The 18,090-nt window shown below is 60.8% G+C and overlaps 1 protein-coding gene across 2 annotated transcripts; it reads right to left on the reverse strand.

The window, feature by feature from the left end:
• Positions 1-244: 244 nt before the first annotated feature.
• RNASET2 (ribonuclease T2) lies at positions 245-15,197 on the reverse strand. Of its 2 annotated transcripts, none has more exons than XM_016128114.2 (9): positions 15,038-15,197; positions 13,260-13,320; positions 11,389-11,444; positions 10,050-10,107; positions 7,902-7,972; positions 4,416-4,529; positions 3,141-3,186; positions 1,658-1,732; positions 245-611 (listed from the first exon to the last, which is right to left on the reverse strand). In XM_016128114.2, exons 1-9 carry the CDS (start codon positions 15,124-15,126, stop codon positions 420-422), a joined length of 762 nt encoding a protein of 253 aa, XP_015983600.2. In that variant the 5' UTR covers positions 15,127-15,197; the 3' UTR covers positions 245-419. The 2 variants fall into 2 exon arrangements, with proteins under 2 accessions (XP_015983600.2, XP_015983601.2); XM_016128115.2 differs by lacking the exon at positions 15,038-15,197 and adding an exon at positions 14,616-14,836.
• Positions 15,198-18,090: the final 2,893 nt, after the last annotated feature.

Consider the following 18,090-nt stretch of genomic DNA (forward strand, 5'->3'; position numbering starts at 1 on the left):
CAGCCACGGGGAGGCGCCGTGGGTGCACAGCTTGCCACCTCTGGCCTCAGGGAACAAGGAGAGCTGTGAACCCTGAGGAGGGAGACGCCCTCCAGCTGCAGAGGTGCCTGGATCCCCCACGCCAGGAAGGCGGCCGCTGCCTGAGGGTCAGAGGCGAGAGCCCCCGAGCCTGCCCCACCCGCCCGAACACCAGGTGCCTGTCCTGCCTCCCAAAGATGCCCCAGAGATGAACGAAGGAGAGAAAAACAGAGAATTGTAAGCTTTATTCCGTGTCCTACCAAAATCGACTCACAGACGTGAAAAGCAACACAGCAACCGGGCCTCCGTCCCAGAGAGCCGCGCACGGGGCTCTGCGTCCCGGAGGGCGCTTCGCCACGCTCTCCCCCTTTGCAAAACAGACTGTTTCCGAAGCGCGGGCCTCAGTGCTTGATCTCCTCGGGTGGGGGGTAGAAGGCGGGGGCGTCCTCGCAGACCTCCAGGCCTGTGGCCGGCTGCGCCGGCTGCCCCTCCGGCCTGCGGGCCTCCGGCTCGCCAGGCTCCGTGCAGTTCCGCAGCTGCAGGTCCTTCGTGAAGCACAGCTCGATCTGGCCGAGGGTCTGCACCTCCTCGCCCTGCACTCGGGAGACAGGAGGCGCTTTAGAATTCAGGTCGGGGCTGATCACAGCTCTGTGGGCCCCGCGACACGGCCTGACCCGGAGCCGCCCGACGCCCGGCTGCAGGAGCAAGCGCCTTCCTGAGACGCTGGACGGGCAGGGACGTGTGAAAAGGTGCGGCTGCCACTTCAGAAACGCGCACGGCCAAGGTCCGCGCACACACGGCCGCACACGCGGCACACGCGCCGTGCAAACGGGAAGACGAGGCCTCTGCAGACAAACGGGCCAGCGGCACCCCACGCCGAGGGCCGGCACCCCGCGCCGAGGGCCGTCCTCATCGGCTGACGGGCCACGGCTCGTCTGCGGCCTGGACGAGCTACCTGCACTAACGGAGCTAGGGTGACGTCACAGACACACTGGGCTCTGGACACCCGCCCTGACGCCCACTCGGGGAGGGGCGCAGGCGCGGTGGGGCGAGTCGTGGGAGGACAAACCCTGTCCTAGCTCGGCAGCAAGGCACAGCCCATGGTCTGGACACATGCACCCCGGCCATGCCCGCGCGCGATGCACATGTGCACACGCGCACACACCCAGGGGACGCCCGTATGCACACATGTGCGCCTTGGCCACACCTGCGCACAACGCATGTTCACACACACGCACACATCCATGGCACACCCATATGTACACACATATGCACAAACAGGCCAGCCGTGCTTGTACACAAATGTACACGTGCACACACATGTACCCCTATGCACGTCTATAAGCAAATGCACACACACATGCACACCCCCCGCACACGCCTCCATGCAGACACACGCACACACACCCACATCCCGCATGCACGGACACTTCCAGCACACACCTGTATGCATGCACGTGCACACACGCACATCTACACATCCATATGCACACACACATGCACACCCCCCGCACACGCCCCCATGCAGACACACGCACACACACCCGCCCCTGGGAACTCCGCGGTGAGCGCGAAGCGGCCAGCAAAGTGGCACTCGTCTTAACAAACGCAGACAGGACGACAGAGCGGCACATCTGACCTGCTTCGGGGGAAGGCACTGGACTTTAGGCACGACTCCGTATATGCTGGCGAGGGCGTCTTTGATATCTGAAATCTGAAATTCCATGAGGCGCATTAGAAATGAAACGTCAGCCGAGAACCGTCTAAGAGCTGTCTGCTCAGACACAACGCCGGTTTACATTCCTACAAACACCTGTGCCTGACGACGGGGTCATTTACGTCCTCGCTGAGCATCACCTGGGCTCAAAGACAGGCGAGGCTGACGCCGAGCCCCGCCCCCACCCACCGAAGGACGTGGCCTCCGCGCAGCAGACGCCGTCAGTTTCCAGCCTCTGCCCTGCTCCCCCGTCTACACCCAGAGCCTGGGCGCCGGAGGCGAAGGCAGAGAACCTGCTGCCGGCGAGTCGCCCAGGCGAGTCACCCAGCCGCCACAGGCCAGGACTCCTGCGGGCTGAGCTCTGGCGAGGCGCCGGTTCTGATGCCTAACGTTCTCGGGCACAGAGGCGCTCGAGAACGCTGGCTGTCACCATGGCTTTGATCATCACTGAAATCGGCTCTCGAAACGTCGTACCCTGAGGAGGAGTATGACGCACGTCCTCACCTACTTGAACGTGACCCCAGATGGAGGCAAAAGGGCTCAAACACACTCTCGCAGCTCCTGGAAGGGTGGTCAAAGGGCGGCCAGTGCTCCGTCCCCAGGTCCCTTCCCCCCGCCCCGGGGAGGCAGGCGAACAGGGCGACCAGACACTGGCCCACAGCGCCCGCCGAAGCGCACGCCGTGCCGCACACGGCCCGGGCACCGCGCGGAGCCCCGGCACCCAGCCACGACGGGGCCGGTGGCTGCCAGTGGCTTTCCGCCTTTTTCCCATCCACGCCTACAACAAGTGTAAAAACCTCCTCCGAGGATCGCCATGCTGCCCTAAAGCGCGTCAGCGCACTGCTCCGGCAAAGCGGGCGGCGGGCGTCTCAGGCCCCGCGGGACGGCCTCTCGGGTGGCACGCGGCCCAGCAAAGGCGTGGGTGCGGCCGGGACCCAACACGACCGGTGTGAAGCGCAGGCCGCCCTGAGCCGGAGACCGGTGTGAAGCGCAGGCTGCCCTGAGCCGGAAACGACTACCCTGCGTGTGTGCCCGGCCGCCCACGTGACCTGACCACGCCTAAGTTTCTGTAGTTGTAGCATAAAAGCAAAAATCCCCATTTCCTCATAAAAACAAAAACGAACTTCAAGGTTCTTCCTCAAACGAAATGAATGCTTTCTAAACCGCTTACCCACCTGCCCCGTCTGAACCTGGAACACACTCTGCTTCAAAATCATTGCTGTACGTGGCCGCCGATTCACACCCCAATGCCCAGGAAAACAAAATTTAAACAAAATCTATTTAGACACATAGTAGTCCATTAGAAAGGAAGCTTGTTTGGGCCACTTTAAAACCCAAGGGCAGCTCACAGGTGTCCCTCGGTCAGTGGAGACGCATTCGGCAAGAAGCTGTCGGTGACACTTACCTGATAGTAATTGCCCGATGGGACTATCCCCAATTTTTGCAGCATGCTAAAATTTAAAGCAAAAAAATCCGCTGTTTAATTACGGCCCATTTTCCTTATTCTTTTCAAACACCACATTTCAGAGTAAAAATTGAGATGCTCTTATAAGTGCCCCTTCCTGCATTGGGCGGCAGGTCTGTCACCAAGGACAGCAAATCCGTGGCTGCAGCCAGGTCCCCCAGCCACAGGGGCCACTGACCTGGTTCTCCCCACACCCCGGATCTGTCCCCACCCGAGGGTCCTGGAGCAACTGGAACACCCAGCCCCTCGTCACCACCCGTCCGCCACGCCCCTTCCAGAGGGGGTTCGACTGGGCTCCAGGCTTTCCCCGGGAAAGCTCGCGTGTGTCACCGCTGGCCTGGTGGCGCTTGCCGGAGCCTGCGGGTGTAACCTGCTCTACGGACGCTATCGGAGCACCGTGCGACCAGCCGGCTGCACGCTGGAGGTGCGGTTAAAGGAGCCCGCACCAACGCTCTGGCCCCATCTCGCCCCCCGGGGCCACCCGGGCTACAGCCACGTGGACCTGGCGCGACTGGAGACCTGGGCTGACGCCCCAGGCCAACGCCACCGGGAACGCGGAGCCGGCCTGGGAGCGAGCCTGACCAGGGCGCCTCTCCGTGATTTCTGCTGAGCGTGTCGTGTTGGCGAGACGGCCTCTCAGGCCTGCATGCCACAGCCTTGGGCTCTCTGCTGTGGGGCTCTGTAGCAAGGGGACCGGGCTGAGCCCCGAAACAGACTTGCCCCTGCCTGCCCTGTCTGTCCGTGGGGGGCACATGCCAGATTTCAAAGACTCTGCTCCAAACGTAAGACTTCTCGAATGTTTACGTTCATCAGGAGTTGCAGTGATGGTATTTTAGATAATATTGGATTAAATAAAATATATCATAAAGTTAACCAGTTTCTTTTTGCTCTTTTTCACAAAGTTACTCAAAAACTCTAGAAAAGTAAAAATCGCCCATGTGGCTTGCATTCTACTGGGCTGCACTGAGTGGCAGGGTCCCTCGGGGCGGGGCACTTTCTGGGGCTCCGAGGACCCTCGCCCGCCACCTCCCCCCGCTTGTCCAAGGACCACAGAGCAGAGCTTCAAAGGCGAGAGGCGGTCGGCCTTCAGAAGCGCCCGAGGCAGGGCGGCCGCACCGGGCACAGCGCCGGACGCTCCCCCGGGGATGGGAGCATCGGGCGCAGAGGTGCCGCTGGAGCACGCGGACGCCCCCGGGGCCGGCGCGGGCCACCTACCTGTTCAGGGCGAGCGCCTTGTACAGGTCCAGGCCCTTGCCAAAGTACTTCCTCTGCGAGCCGAGGGCGTCCAGCTGGGCGGCGCAGGTCCCGTGCTTCTCCCACTCGTGCTTCCTGCGGAGGGAGGGAGGGCACGCGGCCGAGGGCGCCGGGATCAGGCACGGGGTCGGTCACGGGGTCAGGCACGGGGTCAGGCACGGGGTCAGGCACGGCGAGAGGGCGCAGGGCGCCCCCCAGAACAGCGCGTTCACGCGCCCGACGCTGTTTCTTTCACAAAGCAGGGACGATAAACCTGCTCATGTGCAACACGGGCCACGATTTAACCCCCACGCTCAGAACGGGGCCCGGCGGACACAGCGCAGCCACCAAGGGGCACGCGCCACCGTCCCTCTGGGGCTCCGCTGCCTCCCACTGCCAGGCCGAGGGGGCGCGGTGTCGCCCGGCACCCGCAGATCCGCCCGGCACCCGCGGACCCGCCCGGCACCCGCGGACCCGCCCGGCACCCGCGGACCCGCCCGGCACCCGCGGACCCGCCCGGCAGGGGCGTCCTGCCCAGGCCGGTGCTTCGCGGCCGGGAGCCCACTGGCGGGGCCCAGTGGCCATCGCTACGTAACTGGCCGCAGAAAGGCGGAGTCACCAGTTACGGGGCCCGGGCCACTTCCGCCCTGCTCACTGCTGTGGCTCGCAGCCCCTACGACGGGACGACCCAACCCGCTGTCTGCAAACGCACGGCCACCCGTCCTCGAGAAAAATGTCGGTATCGAGGATGATCCTTGTACTTTACTGAAGACTGAAGTTTTATAAAACGTTTTTGCATTCTTCATTCTCGCAGCGCGATAGTAACCGTTGCTGGGGTGGAAATGGGGAAACTGAGGCTGGGGGCACGGCCGGCTGGCTTGCTACAGGCCACCGGGCCAGGACGGCCCGGCCCGCGCTGCTCCACCACCCTGCTCCGCGTGCGGGGCGCCCCCGAGCGCAGCTGTGCCGCCCAGCCCGGAGCTGACGTGGGCCACGCCGCCACGGCGCTGGCCGGCCCGGCACTGGGTTCCCTCGGCGCCCACGCGAGCTCGCACGGCGCTCGCACCCCGGGAGCTGCGTATGCGCCCCGTGTCCTGAAACGCGCCTGCAGCTGTGGGACGCTGGGCTCGCGGGCCTGAGCGGCCACCGGCGAGAACACGACCCAGCGGAAGCCAGCCACCTGCAAGGGTTCCCAGAGGCGGCTCTTCGGCGACTGCCCGCGCTCTGTGGAGCGGGGGTGCGGGGGTCCTCTCCGCCTGACCGAAGGTGTGCCTGAGCTGCGGGTGCCTTGCTCCTGCCCAACGGGACCGACCGCCCTGCAGCCTCGTCCACGGGCGCTGGAGGGTGATGCATGACGCTCGGTGTTAGATGAGGACAGCACTTCGCACAGCAAAAGTAGCTCCGAGCTCATGATAAGTATTCGATGGCAACTGTCACTATCCCGGGAGGTTTCAATCGACGGATTGTAGGGCTGAGAATGCATTAGCGTTGACGTGCACACAACTGGGAACGTTTACTTGCGCCTCGTCTGGAAGTGGACACTTCTCACTCAGCACAAAGTTCCCGGTCACCAATCAGAAGTGACGGTCGTGTGTCCCTCTCACTCTGCCCCCACCCCCGCGGGACACATGAGCAGATGTGAGGGTGCCCCTCCCGCCACACCCGGCGGCCTCTGGGGTGACAGGCAACTAGGGCTCAGGGTCGCCGTCCCCAGCAAGGCTGCACCGCCGCACTGGGCAGGGCCCAGCCTGGCTCTTTTTCTGACAAGACCCGAGAAACGAGACAAACCCCTGCTTCGCAGGGGGTCGTGGACACGCTGCTTTTCAATGTGGCCAGTCCTACTGACAGATTCACGGGACGGTCGAGGGCACCAGGCAGCACCAAGGCTCTCTGCCCTGCGCGCTGGACTCTCGCTTGGGGTGAAGACCGCAGCTTCCAACAGAGACCGCTCCCTGCAGACGGCAAAGCCGAGGAGCAGAGGCCTGGGGGCCCCCAAACGCCTCGAGGCAGGGGACTCGGGCAGCGCGCCAGGCGCAGCGATAGGGTGACAGTTACAGGGGCGGTACCCATAGCAGCCTCTGCACCCTTCGTACTCGGGAGCCCCAGAAACCATAAATACTAATTAGTCTGCGACAGTCACCTTTTTCTCTTAGAACAAAAAGGTTTTAAGCGTGTAATTTATTCAATCTGAAAAAATAAACCCTTTTGCCTTTATCAAGCACAAAAAGAGTACGTTCTGGGCCTACACTGTTTTGATTAAATCTTCAAGGCTTTAATCACAGGCCTTCTTTATGTATGTTCGTTGATTTATCTTTAAGCTACTGGGCAAAAATTTGATTGGCCCCATCCTGGAAGAGTGTGACAAGGAGAAATACCGCATTTTGTATGCCTAGTTAGCGAGTCGTTATTCCAGGGGACACTGTGCAGTGCTGGGCACGTGTTTGATCACGGTGTTCCCTGTTTCCTGTCATCACGGCCATCGCCCATCGGTAAAGCACCTTCCGGAATACGGAGTGACCAGCAGTGCCGGCGCCCTGACCCGTTCCCTCCCGTCCCCGCCCAGCGGCTCTGCAGCTGAGGGGAGGCCTGCGACCGGCAGCCCCAGGATCCACGGACCCTACGCCACGCCCGTCACAAGCCCTGGAGAGAAGTCGCAAACCGAACGCTCGTGGCCAGGACAACGGGCATCATTTTCATTCCTCTTTGTTTCCAAAAGCTTTTCTCTAAACTTAACTCTTCTCCTGAAAATTCTACATTAAAATAGTCCGGGTTATATTAACCATTTTGAACAAAGCCTGATTAGTTGTAATCTGAATTATAAATTGACTGCCATACTGGAGAGAGATGAAGAAAATAATCATCTTTAATTAATGTAAGGAAAGGAATGTTAATTACATCTTCTCCAACAGCAGTGATTTAAAAGCGGTCTTGAATTAAACACTTTTTCTCAGCTCAGCTATTACTAAACTGAAGGGTGTTTTGCTGGAACAGCCTGAGGACTGAGCTCCAGGTGAAAATCTCAGGCTCTCTCCTCCCCGAGTCACCCAAAGAAGACCATCATCTGAACTCTGCCTTCTTGTTCCCAGATGCATTCCACGAGAGCAGCGCGATTTCTTTAATGACCACTGTCTTCTGTCTAACTCAGAGTAACAGCTTCTTAGATATGAAAGTTGGTGAAACCACAGTGAGGGAAATCTTTTTAATGAAGTAGGAAATGAAATCGACTAAAAACGAGTGTATAAAGTGAATTCCACTTGCCCTTGCTGAGCCTCTGGAGAAAGCGAGGCACCCGGAACGGCGTGACAGACGGAAGGCTGTTCTAGATCAGCGGCTGTTCGAACCTCTCACCCCCGGAAGACGGTTCTGCCGTCTGCCACCTGCGCCTCCCTCGCTCCGCGAGGAACGTGTCCGTGAGGCACTCGCACACGCGTCTCACAGCCTGGGACAGTGTTCGGGACACAGACTCACCAGAAGTAGGTGCAGTTACCAGACGAGTGGATCACATCGGGCCAGTATATCTTCATGTCTGGCAAAAGATCCTATGTATGAAAAAAAAAAAAGGGTAAAGAATTCGTGTAGGACTGAACACCTGGACACCTACAAGGCAAATGTGACCGACGAACACAGGCGGGAACGAGCCCTGCTCATCCGTACGCCGCTCCGACTCCTCCCGTGCCGCAAGTGTTTCAAGACGTATCTCAAAGGGAAGTCGGAGCGATCGTAAAAGCGCGTTTGAGAACACGAGCTCTCACAGGTGAATGGGCGGACGGACGGCGGCGTCCGGACAGCGGGATGTTGTGTAGCGCTAAAAAGGGATGGGCCGTCCAGCCACGAGAAGACGTGGAGGGGCCTGGAAGGCACGCCACTCGGCGAAGACGCTACGTGCTGTGTGATTCTAACCACGCGGCGTTCTGGAGACCACGGGGAGACCAGGGGCGGGGGGGGGGGGGTGAGGGGAGGAGCAGACGGGGCGCCCAGGGTGTTCAGGGCGGAGACGCCATGCTGCCTGGTTTCATAGGGGGCGGAGGGCAGAGGTCCTCACACGTCCGTCCAGACCCTGAAAACGCACGGCGGGCCCCGAGGCAGACGGCGGACGTGGCTTAACGGCACGAGTACCGGTGCCGCGTCATCAACCGCGGCCGACGTGCTGAAGGCTTTTAAGCTGCTGAAAAATCTCAACGATCGATTAAAGCAAACGCCACACCAAACACAGCCTCCCTGCCCCAGAGCAGCTGCCTGGGCTGGGCCGGCGCCTCCCACACGGCAAACAGCTGTCCGGAACCGAACCGAGCTCAAGTTCGCTTCTCGGTGTCTACACGGCCACCAGACCGAAGGCGTTTCAATTAAAAGGGTGTGTGAAGAGACGGCCTGGCCTTTCTCACACCTGTCGCCGCTCCCAGCCTGAGGGTCCTTCCCATCCACCCCCACACCGCTGCCCAGGCTGCCCCCGGGGTGACCCCCCCCACATACCCAGCGTCCGTCAGGAGCCGTCTGCCGGGCTGTGGCCGCTCCCACCGCCTTCGACCTCTGGTCTGGCTCCAGCCCCCGCCTGCCCTCAGCAGATGAGGTAGGACGACTAGACAACTGACCTATGGCCCGAACTAGGTCACTTTTGTTTGGGACGATGCTAGATTGGATGCTCTGCTTACAGGACAAGTAAACCCACACTCTCTGAACAAACGGTGGCTCAGGGTCACTGCCCTCCCTTGACAGCGGTCACTCAACCCAAAGGGCCCTCCGGCCCGCCCTCCGCAGGCCCGCCGGTGCCCCCGCGAGCCGAGGCCCCTTCTCCCGGCCCCTCCGGCCCGCCGCTCGCTCCTGCGCCTGCGGGTCGGCCCCGTTTTAGACGCCGGGGCCCCCGGGCTGGCTCCCGCCGCCTCTGCCCTGCCCTCTCACCCCGAGGGCCGCAGCTACCGTCTGTGCTGCTGATAGGTCACATCCCGCCCACAGCTCTCTTCTGACGCACTGAACCCACCTGGACGTTTCCAGGGCACTTCAAACACAACTCGTCCATCACACCTCGGCCACAGCCCGGGCCCTGCCAGCGTCCCGTGCCCGGGAAGGAGAGGGGCGTGCACGTGCAGAGTCCGGCCTGACACGCGCTCCCCAGGGCAGCCCGGCACTGAGCCCGAGCATCCTACTTCCGGCCACGCTCTCCCCTGTCCACCTGCACCAACCCTCGCCGCTAACTCGGCAGCCGGGGCCACACAAGACCCGCCCGTTCCCTCGTGTCCAGCTGCCGTGTGTCTGGTGACTTCCTACTGGGTCTCGAGTCGGAGAAAGGCCCCCTAGCCAGCGCACCAGGCTCCATGCGGTCTGGCCCGAACACCGTCCAGGCCCACAGCTCACCCCGGCCACACCGACTCCTCCGGGCTTCTCGAAAGCGCCAGGCGGCCTCCTCTGGGGGCCTGTGCTCACACCGGCTTCCACGCCCCACAGTCCCAGCGGGCACAGGTGGGAGGAACTTAGATTCTGGTCGGTACTACGGTACCAGCAGCTCGGTCCTGGTGGGCACATTCTCGGTCCCCCTCGTTTTAAAACATGACTTAGAGAGCACACTTACAGAGAAAAGACGTCACCTAATGAGATATGATACGGCAGTAATGTCGTTAATACCTTAATCTCGTTGAAATTAAAATGCCAGGATCGATTACATTTTTCAGCTTTATCCGCCCTGAAAATTAAAGAATAAGAGAGATTAGTCTTGGTTGGGACGCGTCCCAAATGCGTCCCAAATGATAGGAGAAAACTCTTCCATTAAGGTCTGCAGGGGATGAAGGTGCTAAGGAGCTTCCTGGGGCGGGTGAGCCGTTTAACAGAGAAGGCTGGGGGTGGGGTGGAGGGGGGCGGCTCAGCTGAGCTTCTTTCAGAGAAGGCGGCTGTGGAATGCAGACAGCAGGGGAACCCTGACACACACCAGGGGGTGCTCCTTGGGCCCTGGGGCCCCCTCTGGGCTCCCGGGGTGCGCCCTTTACAAATGCCAGAGCAGCCCTTAAACGGCGGTGACCGGGAGGCCGACCGGTGACGGGGAGGCCGACCGCCCGCGTACCGGGCTCGCGCCGGGCAGAGATGCGCCGGGCAGAGATGCCGCGTGGGCCGTGCTTCCACACGAGGCACGGCATCCCCACGGCATTCCGCCCTCACGGCGGCTCCCAGCCCTGAGACGCAGCTTAGCCCGTGAGGCCACCGACTCGACTCTGCACCCCCCCGCGTGCCCCGTGTCCACGGCTGGCCCCGGCCTGAAGCCAGAGCCCTGGGAGCAGCGCCCTGCACCGTCCCCGCTCACAGGGGAGGCAGAGGCGGCAGAAAACCCCACAGAGCCAGGGTCCCGGAGCCGGGCGCGTCCAGGCTGCCGACGAGCCTGGGCGAAGCTGGCTGCAGGCCGGGCCCCGGGCCCCTGTTCAGTTTGCCTCCCGCTGACCCGTTCCTGAGGGACGTGCATGTGCCAGCAAGGCCAGAAGGGCCGCCTCCCGCCCCAGCGGCGGGACAAGACAGAACCCTGACGGGCAGATTAACATGCACGCTTCAACAGCAGAAACGCCTGCGCAGCCAGCAAAAGAACATAAACAAAATGCAGGCAAACCCGGAAAAATAAATTCGGGTGTCGGTGAAGTGTGTATGTATAACACTAGATTATATTTATATATTTATACAGTTTTTTTTTAGCCCCCAAAAGAGTAAAATGAGAAAATTAAAATTTAGTGAACCTAAGATCCACCCAGAATCCCTTAACTGCACATTTACACGAGACGGTCACTGTTCCAGAAACACTGCGCTGGGGTTGTTAGAAAGATCAGCGGGACCTTTAAGTCGGATCTGACTGAACAAAGAAACTACGGGGTCTATTAAAATACACTTCTCGAAATCGTAAATTAACTCTGAGGACCAGGCTCCGGCTAGAGCCGCGAGCTGGCCAGCTTTCTCGGGCTAAGTTCTTGTGGCTTGGGGTGCTTGCCATAATCCGTGTATCGTCCAGTAGTCCGGGGGGTTTTTACAGTTGTTTTCAATTTCCTAGGGAGAAAAGCAGAAGGAAAATGATTGGTTCGTTGCTGATTTTAACACATTTAACCTTGTTTTCTTTCGACATGCAGCAAGCATTTGTCAGCTCCCGGCAGGTGCCCGAGCACGGAGGACAGCCCTGTGCCCACCTCGCTGATGGGGGAGGTGCCCAGGACAGCCCTGCTGCCCAGGGTGACAGCTTGACAGGAGTCACAGGCACCCTGGATGGAAATTAATTCCCTAATCATTTCACGAGTGATCCATTTTTTAAATCTCATTTCTAAAAGCCTCGAGGCAGGAAAGCACTTCCGGGTGTATTCACTTCAGCCACGGGCGCACGCCCACACTCACATTTCGTCCCAGAAATGCCCCACCCGCCAAAGGACCTGGTCCCCTGCCCTGAAGGCAGAGCAGCTCTCCACACAGGCCCCGCCAGCAAGAACCAGGACGCTGCACCTCCGAACGCCCAGGGCCAGCACCGTGGTGCAGCAGAACCGAACCCCGGGGACAGGCCACTGCCGCCTCCCGCTGTCCGCCTGCCTCCAGATGGCGCTGGAGGGGGAGGCGGACAAGAAACCGCGAAGCCCGGAGAGCTGAAAACAGAGCCAGCCCGAGAGTACACCGACACTGTAGAAACAAGTGCCGGCCCGGAGTGTAACTCGGTGAGACCGACGAGTGAAGCGTCGTTCGCATTTGTCAGCAGAGAGCTCAGTGAGGGAGTGAAAGGCACATTCTGGTTCCTGACCACAGGGCGGGACAAAGCCGAATGTCACATGAGCGCCCCAAACCACAGGGCGAGTCGTGGCGGCGTCCGGCTTGCAGCAGCTGAGAGAGAAGGCCTCTTCTGACCTAGAATTCTAAGAACTCTGAATTCCTAGAATTTCAGAAACGCTGTAAATATAACTCGCGCTAGCTCAGCACCGCGATGAAACGCTGCAGAAGCGGCAGCGCACACCGGCTTTGCGACCTGCCCTCTAGACAGAAGGCAGGGGACAGGGCCGGGGGGCAGCAGGCTGGGGCAGGGCGCCCCAGCTGACTGCTCTCCCGAGAGCCTCGGCAGTGGCAGAGGGGCAGGCGACAGGGCCACAGAGAGACCAGCCCACAGAGGACAAGGGGCGCCCCCTGCGCTGGGCAGAGAGCGCCAAGGTGGCGGTGGGGGGGGGGGGTGTCCGCTCCCGGGCCCTCCCGGAAAACGTTCTCGTAAGACCCGCAGTAATGGAGGGAGGGAGGACACAGCTGGCACCTGTGGTGGTTGAGATCATGTCCCCGAAAGGCATGCTGAAGTCCTACACCCCGGGACCTGCGAATGTGGCCTGATCTGGAGACGGGGTCTTGGCAAATGTCATCGAGTTACAGTGAAGTCAGGCTGGATTGGGTGGGGCCTGTTCCCAATCTCTGGGGTTTTTACAGGACACAGAGGGACACAAAGCGGAGACCCCCCCCCCCCCACCGTGAAGGCAGAGCGGACGGGAGCGACGAGCCCACACGCCACGCAAAGCCAAGGAGGGCTGGCAACGCGCGAGGCCAGGACGGGGCTTCCGGAAGGGCCCGGCCCTGCCCGCATCCTCGCTTCACACTCCTGGCCTCCGGCATGGCGAGAGAACACGTTTCTGACGTTCCGAGCCACCCAGTCTGCGGCGGTGTGTCCCGGTCCCTAGGAGCCTCACATGGGGCCCTCCTGGAGGAGTGTCCTGCCGGGAAAGCCCAGCTCTGCGGGCCCGCGAGGAGAGGCTGGAGGGCTGTCAGAGGCCTTGGGGAGGAGACTTCACACAAACCAGTGATGGGTTTCCCTACACCGAAGGGGCCAGCTGAGGCCGAAAGACTCACCTTGCACACGGTGGCAGGCCAGTGGTGAACCATAATCAGCTTCTTCCAGTCGTGATTGCCACTGTTAAAAGACAAAGAACTTGTTTTTCAAGAACTCTTTCCAAGTAACAGACAAACCCATCCTTCCATCTGCTCACGCCGCCATGCACTTGAGAAACGCGGAGTGCCCGCTGCGGGCGTCCCTCGTCTGCGGAACGGGGCCGTTTCATCCCGGGGGGCTCCTCGGACAAGGGGCTGCGAGCTGTGTCACACTGGGGACGCTCAGCAGGACGCGCCCAGCCCTCCACCAGCTCAGCGGCCCCACGAGGCAGGAAAGGCCACTGCAGGAGTCCTCACGCTGCGGGTGGCAACTCGGCGGCGGGGCATGGCCGCGGGCAGACGCCCCGCGCGGGGTGCTCAGGAAGGAGCGTGCCACCAGGAACACAGCCAAGCCCTCGCACACGCGTGTGAGCAGACGAGTGCTGAGTGAGTGTAAAGCACGGTGCCACGACACTGTGATTTTAAGTCTGAAACGATGCAAGTGCTTAGCATGAAAAAAGAGAGATGAACCGCAGCCTGAGGATTAGAGCTGGGGGAATACTGGAGCTCACCCCCCCCCACCCCCGGGGTGCAAAACTGAGCCTGGAAGCTCAGGCGACGTCCACGAGACAAGACAGACCATCAGTTCACCGTGAGACTCGGGATGCGTCTGCAACATGATCTCCGCCTACGATCCCGGTGAGAGCTCGACGTGCGCTAACGCGGAGGGGCACCCCCCCCAAAGCCGTGAAGCCGCAGGTGCCGCAAGGACAGGCCCCCTGGGCAGAAGCCGGGCGAGTCGCCACGCTCTGGGCCCGGCCTGCACTTGGCCAGGGCCCGCTGGGCCGGGCAGCCCTCTGGGGTCTGGAGGGCCTGGTCCAGTTACATCGGGTGCACGGGATATGGGGGTGGGGGCTACATATTCCAGCCCAGGCCTTCAGCGAACAGTGAGGAACGCATGACTTGGCTGGGCAGGGCCTGGGGGCACCCTGCCCGGCTGCGGGTAGCGGGCCTCGCCCGGCCTCACCGGCCTCGACCTGGAGGAAGTGCCGCTCTTATTTCTGCCACACGGGGGAGCAAACCGCAGCACAGAGGTCGCTGCAGGCCCCACACCTGGCTCTGAAGAGCAGTTCTTATCAACCAGGGCCACGCAGGCCACACCCCTGCCCACGGACACTGCTAACCTGATGGCAAAAACTAATGAAGGCAGCTCTTCTTCAGAAAGCATGCTTTCTGGGAAAACTGAAATATGTTATTTTTTAAAGGACGTGGTAAAGCGGTAATGGTTTAACCAAAACTTTCAATAAAAAGTTAAAACCCACCTTTTCCCACACCTACCGCATAGGTATGAAATCCTTCTAATTAGTGTGATCGTTACCCAAATAAAATGGGAAAAAAAATCACATCTGGTACTCCAATTTTGGTTTCCTGCAGAGTAAAGCGAGGATCCTCCCCAACGGGGCCTATTTACCCCTCTCATTCGTCAGCGGCGCCACACGGAATGAGCGGCGCCACCACCATTTCACGAAGTTCGCTGAAATGTGAACTGAGCGTGTGCGGCAGCCGCCGCGGGGAGGACTGAAGAGCGCGCACGGGCGCCCAGGTCACCGGCGCTCCCCCCACCACCCTCCCATGCTGGGACCCTGCGACCCCGCCCCGGCCAGGCACTCCGGCCGGCGCCCCGCGCCCCGGGCCGCGCAGGACACCGGGGCGCCCCGCCGAGGGCCAGACGGGCGCGCGCCGACGCGCAGGCGGCTCACCTGCTCGGGAGCCCGTGCGCGCAGCGCAGGCACCACAGCGCCAGGCACAGGGAGCACAGGAGGACGCGGCGCGCCGCTGCAGGCTCCATCGCGCCGCAGTCTGCGACGACGAGCACGGCGGGGTCGCGAGGCACAGACTGTCCGGCGCCGGGCCCCGCCTCTCCCTGAAAAGGGACGTGTTTGTTCCCTGAGGCCCGCCTCTGCTCCGGACCGGGCGGCGGAGGAGCCGCGCCCGGAGCCCCGCCCACGAGGGGTGCCCGCCCGCGCGCCCGGCCGCGAGCCGGCCCCGGCCCTCCGCCCGCGACCCCCGGCAGCCCCCGGCGCCAGGGGCCCGCGCCCCACCGGAGCTGCCGGACGCACACGCCTCGCCACACGCGCCGCACCGCACTCGCCGCACCGCTAGCCCGGCCACCGCCCCCGGACACCCGACACCACGCCGCACGCCCCCGCCCCGGGCACGCCCCCGCCCGGACACAGCCCCGCCCCCGGGCCCCGACGCCACGCCCCCGCCCGCACACGGCCCCGCCCCTGGGCCCCGACACCACGCCCCCGCCCGCACACGGCCCTGCCCCCGGTCACCCGACACCACGCCCCCGCCCGGCCACGGCCCTGCCCCCGGACCCCCGACGCCACGCCCCCGCCCGGACACGGCCCCGCCCCCGGGCCCCGACACCACGCCCCCGCCTCGGGCACGCCCCCGACGCCGGTCGCCCCGCTGGCGGCCACGCCCCCAGCCCGGAGGGCACGCCCCTCCCCGCTCTGTCCTGGTTCCCCTTGGGCCTTAGAACAGGCTTTTCTTTCTGGTCCTTTCCTGTTCCCGTCCCGGCCGCGAGGTCGGTTTTAGGACCACCTCGTCTGACGTCCTCGGTGTCCCCGGCGCTGCTCCACGCTCTGCGGCGGCGAACGCTGCTTTCCCAGGGCCAGGCTGTTATCTTGACGTACGCGGGCAGGCCGCGTGGCGCATGTGTCCCTGCCCGCCCTCCTTCCCTGCTGCGGGGCCTGTTAGCGCAGCGGCCTTTGGTCTCCATCGAGGACACGTTCGTTCGGTTCCAGTGCCACGGAGGGCACCCCCGCGCTAACCCCGCTTAATCTGTTGGGCCGGCCTCCATTCACGTGGTCTCGACTGTGTGTAGCACGTAACGGACCCTGGAGAGAATGGCTGGACCGAGGCTGACCCCAGGGCCATCAGCCTTCTTTGAGGACAGTCAAACGGAAAAGCGAGGCTATGGAGCAAACCTGCCACCAACCAGCAAAATGGCCTTGGGCCTAAGAAGCAGGGAGGCGCCCTCCATCAAAGCTGGGGTGTGGGGAGGGAAGGAGGAGGGATGGAGGCCACTCCTGAAAGACAAACACCCTTGGCTTTGCCACCCACTGCTCAGGCCTTTACAGTCCACCTTCCTCCTTCCCTGGCCTCAGTCACTACGCCCTTAGAGATTCCTGAGGTCCTCCTGACTGCAAAGAATGCCAGGTCCCCTGGGTTTTCTGCCACCTTGACGATCTTTGCTTTCCCAGCTGAGACCCAGAGGTGGCTCTAAAATTAGATGGGATCTGATTAGGTCAGTCTCCTGGAAAAACAAATGGTCAGGGTCTTGTAATCAATCTTCAGATGCAGGACAGGAAGTGCACACCCATCCCACAGGCTCCCCCCGCGAAACACTGGTCCTTTCAGTTCCTCAGCCATTTCTCAAATGAGACACCCCACTTCCGCCACCATCCCCCACCCCACACACATTCCCAACCTAGTTAACACCAATTCTTATATACCTTGTAAGTAAAAAACATATGGCTTCCTCAGGGTCCTCTGCCACCCAGGACTGTCTAAATATCAGATGCGCAGGTCACACCTACTGCTCCTGGATTGTGCCCACATAGCACTAACCACTGTTTGAAGTAAAATGTGTATGTGATTATTGTGGTCGAAAAAGAGATGTTGTAATAACTCAAACTGAAAGTGACCTCGCAGGGCAATCTGATCATAAATTCCTAGCTGGGCAGGTCACAGTGGGCAGTCCCGCCCCAGATGGACAACTTCTTTAGTCAAATGTTTAACCCAGCCCTGTGTATCTTTCTTGCCACCTGGGCTGACACATCTTTAAAATGCCTCTTTTCCAGACCCCTCCAAGGCAACCACCCTCAGAGGAGCTCGTGATCTTGCAAAGTATCCTGTAATCCAAACGGACCTGGCTTTCTCCCATCTTCTCGTAATTTTCCCTACGTCCCCTCTTTAATTCCAAATACATAAAAGAAACTCTAAAATTGTGGTTCTTGGGAGCGTTTGAGATCTTGCTTCCCTGCAATGTTGTCAGTTTTGGCTCGAAGTCTTATAAAAATTCTCTTACGGGTTTGGATGTTTCTTACATCCACATTATTTTGTAAATACCTATCTCTCTCTAGACTACAAGGCGAGACCCAGGTATGCTTTGCTCACCACTGAGTCCCCACTGCCTGCCACAGTGGATGGCGCACAGTAGTTGCTCAATAAAATAACTCAGGCGCACTCCACAATTCTGTGTTCTTCCCTCTCTTTCTTTTCAGGCTAAAAACGTCTGTTTCTTAAAACAAAACTACCTTCCATAATCCCGTAATTCTAGTTCTTCCTTAAATCACGGTTCATCTGTTTATATACCTCCTCCTCCAGGAAGCTTTTCCTGACCACTGCCAAATAAAAAGCAGATCCTGACTTATTCAGGGGAGACTTTAGTCAAGAGCATCCCCATTGTTGAAAAAGGGACACCTGTATGGAAGGAAGAAAGCTCTGACCTGAAGATCTACAAGCTTCTCAAAGGTTATGCAAAAAGGTGTTCCTTTGTGGAAATTAGTAAAGTTAGGAAGACTGGGTATGGGGAGATGCGTGAGAGGGCACCTTTCTAGGAGAGGAGGTCAGAATGTTTGCCTGAGGCTGGCCTCCGCTCTGGAGGGGCTGTCTGCAGGCTCTGGGTGAGCCTGGCCCAAAGTTCAGGGCCTGGAGGAAGGCGAGCTTAACCAGTTCATTTAACAAGCACTGTGTTTCAGCTGCTCAGTGGGCACAAGCAGTCCGGCTAGTCATTGCTGAG

The sequence above is a fragment of the Rousettus aegyptiacus genome, unplaced genomic scaffold (genome assembly GCF_014176215.1).
Source record: "Rousettus aegyptiacus isolate mRouAeg1 unplaced genomic scaffold, mRouAeg1.p scaffold_m13_p_1, whole genome shotgun sequence".
NCBI lineage: Eukaryota > Metazoa > Chordata > Mammalia > Chiroptera > Pteropodidae > Rousettus > Rousettus aegyptiacus.